The sequence below is a fragment of the Ursus arctos genome, unplaced genomic scaffold (genome assembly GCF_023065955.2).
Source record: "Ursus arctos isolate Adak ecotype North America unplaced genomic scaffold, UrsArc2.0 scaffold_16, whole genome shotgun sequence".
In the NCBI taxonomy this organism is placed as follows: Eukaryota; Metazoa; Chordata; class Mammalia; order Carnivora; family Ursidae; genus Ursus; species Ursus arctos.
In genome coordinates this window covers 29,945,958-29,951,772 of record NW_026622830.1, presented here as the reverse complement: position 1 = coordinate 29,951,772, position 5,815 = coordinate 29,945,958, and the positions used below count along the sequence as shown (strand labels likewise).

Genomic DNA, 5,815 nt, shown 5'->3' with positions numbered 1-5,815 from the left:
AAATGACTGTATCAAGAATAATTCAGACGTCTCTCACAATGTCTTGGACATAGTAGCTGCTCGACAAGCTTTGGCTAACGTGAAAACCCAGACACAGCCTTCCCTGGACCTCGTAATTCGTCAGCAGCAGCAAAGATGTTCCAGCACGTGTGGTCTACAGTGAAAAAGCCTCATCAATAAACTTGACGTTTGAATCACCATATACACATGCCCTTCGCACCCCACACAAGTCTGGTTTCTGGACCTGTTAATGAAATGAGAAAAGACAGCAATTATAGAAAATGTACTATATCGTGGTCTGTGTTTGCCTAAGAAATGAAGTCATTTTGCTTACGTGGCTGTGTGTGCCTTTTTGGTTTAAACACAGCAGAGCTGGACTGAAAATTTCAGTATTAGCCTTCAGGTAAGTTTCTTTTCTTTTCTTTTCTTTCTTTCTTTCTTTCTTTCTTTCTTTCTTTCTTTCTTTCTTTCTTTCTCTTTTTCCTTTTCTTTCTTTCTTTCCTTTCTCTCTTTCTTTCCTCCCGTCTTTCTTGCTTTGTTATTGTTTAAAAAATAAAACTAAAAACCTGACATGCAAGAAATAACCTCTATAGAGTCTGTACTTTTATTTTGTGCTCTGTTCAAAAATTCAGCAGGACCGTGGAAGCGGAAGGTGAGGGCAGTCCTGGCAGCCTGAGGACTAAGGCCTTCTGGCGGCCTCCATCCCATCCTCCTCCAGCACTGACTGAGTGCAGGGTGGCCCCCAGGCCCCTTGCGGGAGGCCGCTGCCCTGGGCTGCCCCGCCCCCAAGTCCTCCACTGCTGTTCTCTGTTAAAACCTTCCAAAAGTATCCTTGAGAAGAACGTTGATAGCAGCGGAGGCTCAGAACAAGAGGTACCGTTATCAACATTCATGTACTTAGGATAAACTGTCTGAGAATGCACACCCCCCCCTTACAGACTCTCTTTAAAGGAGAATTGATAATATTCAGCAGCTAGTGTGTCCAAATATGGTTCAACAATTCCTGGGGGGCTCTAAGAGCACCCCAGAGGGCCTGTGGGGGCATCTTAAAGCATTAGATTCATTATTTGTATTTAAGCCGTATTCGTATTTTGTAATACATATTTAACTAATAAGAGGGATCCTGAGTGCCCTATCTACTCTTGCTTAGGGTATGAGTGAATCTTTGTTGGGTCTCCCTAAAGACATGGCTTCTTTTGAAACTTTTTGGCAAGGGATTATTTTTTTATAGTGATAAGTTCACAGAAATGACAGCCCCACCCCAACGTGGCAGGTAAAAGAACAGCTGGAGATCGGCCCCAGGACCTGTGTAAAGGGGGCATAGTTAGGAATCCCGCACGCGTGTACATAAAAAGAAGCGCCTAGCTCTAGGGGAACATTACAAAGCAAATGTGTCATTTAAAAATATTTTCTCAAATCCAGGTGATATTTTAGAGAGAGGAAAAGCGAACACTTATCCTTCTTGTGAAAGAAATCTTTGTGCCCTAGACACATCCCGCTGTGGAAATGGTCTGCTCTGGGAATTCAGCGGGGCAAGATCGCCTTGCGCCATGATTTCTGGCCTTTATCTCGCTTTACCTCCATGTTCGTTGAATCCCTTTGCTGGATCTCAGTTCAATTAGAAGAATGAAATACAACCTGCGTGGAAGGAGGTCTCAGGATACATGGCCATCCGCTCAGGCAGAAATCTGCGTTGGGAGCAGTAAAGGAACCCCAGGGCAGCTCGGGGATTGCAGGGAGCGAACATCTGGGGTGGGACAGGCAGGGACTGAATTCTAGCTCTGCTGCTTTCTAGCCACCACGCCTCGTGGAGCCTCCGTTTCCTGGTCTACACAGTGGGAAGAACGCCTGTCTCTGGGAGGGGTTGGGGAGACCGGGAAGCCTGCGGCCGGTCCCTGGCAAGTTCTCTTCTCTGTTCACCGGACATTCATTTATTGCGGGGCGCAACTGCCACATGCCCCCCGGGGGAGCCGAGAAGCCAGTGACTGTGCGGCCGCCCGCGGGAGAGCCTGCAGGGGCTCGGTGCACACACATTGATCCGATACAGACAGACGCCCCAGGGGAGACTCGCCAGGGCTCCTCGAGGCACTGAAGATTCGCTGCTCTTTGGTACCTTCGGGACTCGCGGGGGTTGGGGCCTGCAGGAGACCTGGGACACCGCAGCCGATGGCTCACCCTCGGGTCCCTGCGGCCGCCGGCCCGCCTGCAAGCTTATTTCACGATAAACCAAATGAAAACCAGCAGGCAGAGCAGCAGGGGCTGGTCGCCGCCCACCCGCAGTCCGGCTCCCCTCTCCAGCCAGAAATCGCAGTGCTTGACGGAGCAGAGCTCCCTGACCAGCCTCCAGAGGACCCGCTGGTAAAGCCTGTTGTCCTGTTTCTCGCGGGACAGTTCCTCCTGGTTGGCCACCTGCGTGGCGTTGATGCAGCCGCTCACGAACTTCTCCTTGGTCACGTTGGCCTCGGAGCAGCCGTTGTAGTGGATGCCGTCGGGGAACTGCCAGTAGTTGGCCTCGTAGTACCTGTTGCCCTCGGCTCCCAGGTCGATATCCAGCTTCCGGCCCTGCCTGATGAAGGCCCCGGGGCGGATCTCAGCCGTGCGCGCCTCCGTGACCTGGGAGGTACTGGGCAAGGCCTTGCGGTTCCACTTGATTCTGTGCTTTATGCCTCTCGCCTTGACCTCCGAGAGCTGGCTGAACAGCAGGACGCAGACAATGGCCAACCAGCATCCGCCCAGATGCTTCCTCATGGTGCTGGGATCTGCAAGAGCAAAGACCCGGCCGAGTTACCTTCCCGGGGGGGGGGGGGGGGGGGGTGTCGTTCCCGGGCTCCCCCGCCCCCTCCCGTGTGCAGGCGATTCTAAGGAGTGCATCCTTGCGACATTCAAGGTTTCCAAAAGCAGAATAGTTTTCCCGGGCTCGGGTTGCACAGGCTAAGGCAATACCGAGTTTCTTGCTTTTGCCTGGAATTATATGCGTTCAGGGCGGAGATCTGGTTTTCTCCGACAGATAAGAAGTTACAACTGGCAATTAGAAAGCCTTTGAATATGCATGGGAAAATACGCGAGTCATGACATAATAACATATAGGTTTTCTTTGGTGCTCCCGAGTCTTTCCAATCAGAGGATCTCTGGAGGAAAACACACGGAAGAATTGGAACCAGAGGCTTCTGAGCACAGACTGTATTGTGAATCTTCCCTCTTCACCCTGTTGCTCCAAGCTGGCTCTGTCTCTGGCACAGTCTGCGGTCCATTCTAAGAAAGCCCCCAAAGATTTTAGGGTAATGATGGAGAGAGAGAGATGGAAGCGTGGTCAGGAGACCCCTGCCTCCTTCTGTGTCAGGGGGTCAAGATGTGCTAAGAGGTGGATCCCAGTCTCACCCTGGGGACAGTGTGACCCCACCCTCCCCCTCCCCCTCCCCCAGCACTTACCATGCACCAGCCACTGGCATTGACTGACTTAATTCTCATACCGGGTAGGTGCATTATTATTCCCATCTGATAAAAGTTATCCTGGCGGCGGGGGGGGGGGCACCTGGGTGGCTCAGTTGGTTAAGTGGCTGCCTTCCGCTCAGGTCATGATCCTAGGGTCCTGGGATAGAGTCCCATATGGGGCCCCTGCTCAGCAAGGAGTCAGCTTCTCCTTCTGTCCCTCCCCCTCCCCCTGCTCCTGCTCGCTCTCTCACTCGCTCACTCGCTCTCTCTCAAATAAATAAAATCTTTTTTAAAAAGTTGTCCTGGGATTCAGAGTAGATAGGTGATTTGCCCAAGGCTGCACAACAGTGGGAGGCAGATGGGAACCCAGTTCTGTCTGATGTTGTTCCCATATGCCCACTCGCCGTGTCCCATGGCCCTTCTGTGCTGCAGGAGGGGACGGTGCCCAAATTGTATGCTTTTGACTCGCCGGGCATGAAGGGCAGCACCGATGGGCCCTAAGCTGAGCAAAGAGCAGGGTCCGTGAGGAACACCAGAGGAGATGGGATAATGAGAGGACCGGAGGGCCTCGGGGAGCACTGAGGGTCCCAGGTCAAGGTGACGCCTGGGCATCTGAAGGGCTGCCGATGACATCAGGGGATAGCCCCCCGCCCCCCGCCCCCCAGTCCGGTAGTTTGTCACATCTGGCTCCTGAAAGTTACAATAGCTATTGTGGAAATCTACTTCCCAAGGTCAACTGTTCAGGGCATTCCGGCACCTGGACCTTTGTTGGCGCGGATGTGAAACCCCGGAACGGTTACCCTCGCCACGCGTGCTTAGGCTGTGTCCCAGATGAGGTTTTACTGGGAGCCCGTCAGTGCCGGGGCTGGAGGAGGTGCAAAAGTCCACCTGCTCAGCCCCTAACGCACCTTCCCTGCAGGATTCCCAAAGTGATGGGTACACCTCTGTTAAAATGTTCAACTGCAGTGTGACTCTGGGCCTTATGGAGGAAAAAAGGCAAAATGCAACCACCGTGCAAGTCCAGTCACCTCTGGATGCCCGCAAAGTGGCTTCTGCTGACCTCTCTTTACCTGCAGGCATGGTCTAGCCTCTGGCTCAGGGAAGGCGTGAGTGTGCCCGGCAGCAGCCTCAGTACGCAGACTTCTGGCTCCCTACCCCCCACCGCCCCCAATCACAGTGACCTCAGAGCAACTTTCTCCAAAGAGATCCAAGCATGAAACCAACGTTCATTAATCTCCTACACAGGGAGCCACACCCCATGCCATCAGCCCATACTCTCTTGGTAGGGAAATGTGAACTAAGAATAAACGCAAATCACAGGTGTGTCAAGTTAAAAAAAATAAAAGCATAGAGATCTTGAGAAAGTAGCCTTCATAGGCAAGGGCTTGAAAGCAAAAGGAAATCCCCACCAGCCAACCCTAAAGTAGCATTTTATTGCAAGCACCAAAACCAGACATGGGACGCCAGGGAGGCCCCCAACAGGTTCATGTGTCCCCTGACCCGGGACCCACCCCAGGAGATCGGAGACAAGGAACCACTGCACGGTTTGCAGTCCGATTAGAAATGAGCCACCCTGCCCACAGAAACAGAATCCAGCGCGAACTCTGCCTCCCCACGTACCTTGGGCTCTCTCTGGAAGCTTGCGTCTGCAGCCGCAGCAGCAGTGTCCTCCAGCCCTGCCCTCCCACCTATGTAGGAGCTGCAGGGGGAGGCGGCACTCCGGCTGCTCTCCAAATATGGCAGCCCTCCTCGCGGGCAGGACCAATCAGGGGTTCCCAGGCACTCCCCCGCCTTGAGGATAGACCTCATCGCTCTCCACTAATAAACACTGTGTGAAGATCTTGATGAAGTTCAGAGAGACTCGAGAGTTGCCTTTGATTTTACTTCCTTCGCTTTCATGTATGGATGTGTGCATTTACTTATTTACTTACTATTAACCAGTTTATCACCAAGGACATTACAGAAGAAACGAATGAACAGCCAGATGAAGAAGTACACAGGGCAAGGTCTGGGAGGTTCCAACTGCAGGAGTCCTCATGGGGTCTGGGGGCACGAACTCCCCCAGTGTTGATGAGTTCACCAACCTGGAAGCTCTCCGAACCCCTCTGTGCCAGTAACTGGGGACGCAAACCAAATATTCTAACAAAAGATACCCCTCTCACTCGGGAATTTACAAGGTTTTACAAGCTCTGTGCTGGACACTGGGGACATTAAGCCACAATGTCACAGCTGGACAGATGGATGGAGGCATGTGTCCAGGGTCTGGTTAGGTCTATTTTTAACACAGGTATTTTGAGAGGTGCCTTGTAGAACTAAAATGAGCCCCGTTAGAAGGAAAACACTTTCCCATCCGTATCTGCCACAGAGCGTGTTGGCTGAGTAT

The 5,815-nt window shown here is 52.5% G+C and overlaps 1 protein-coding gene across 1 annotated transcript; it reads right to left on the bottom strand.

The window, feature by feature from the left end:
- Nucleotides 1-619: 619 nt before the first annotated feature.
- PRND (prion like protein doppel) lies at nt 620-2,748 on the bottom strand. Its single transcript, XM_026502845.4, has one exon. It carries the CDS (start codon nt 2,746-2,748, stop codon nt 2,212-2,214), a length of 537 nt encoding a protein of 178 aa, XP_026358630.2. The 3' UTR covers nt 620-2,211.
- Nucleotides 2,749-5,815: the final 3,067 nt, after the last annotated feature.

Excerpts from the sequence above, each read along its gene's own strand:
- PRND (XM_026502845.4), bottom strand. The coding sequence starts at position 2,748 with ATGAGGAAGCATCTGGGCGGATGCTGGTTGGCCATTGTCTGCGTCCTG.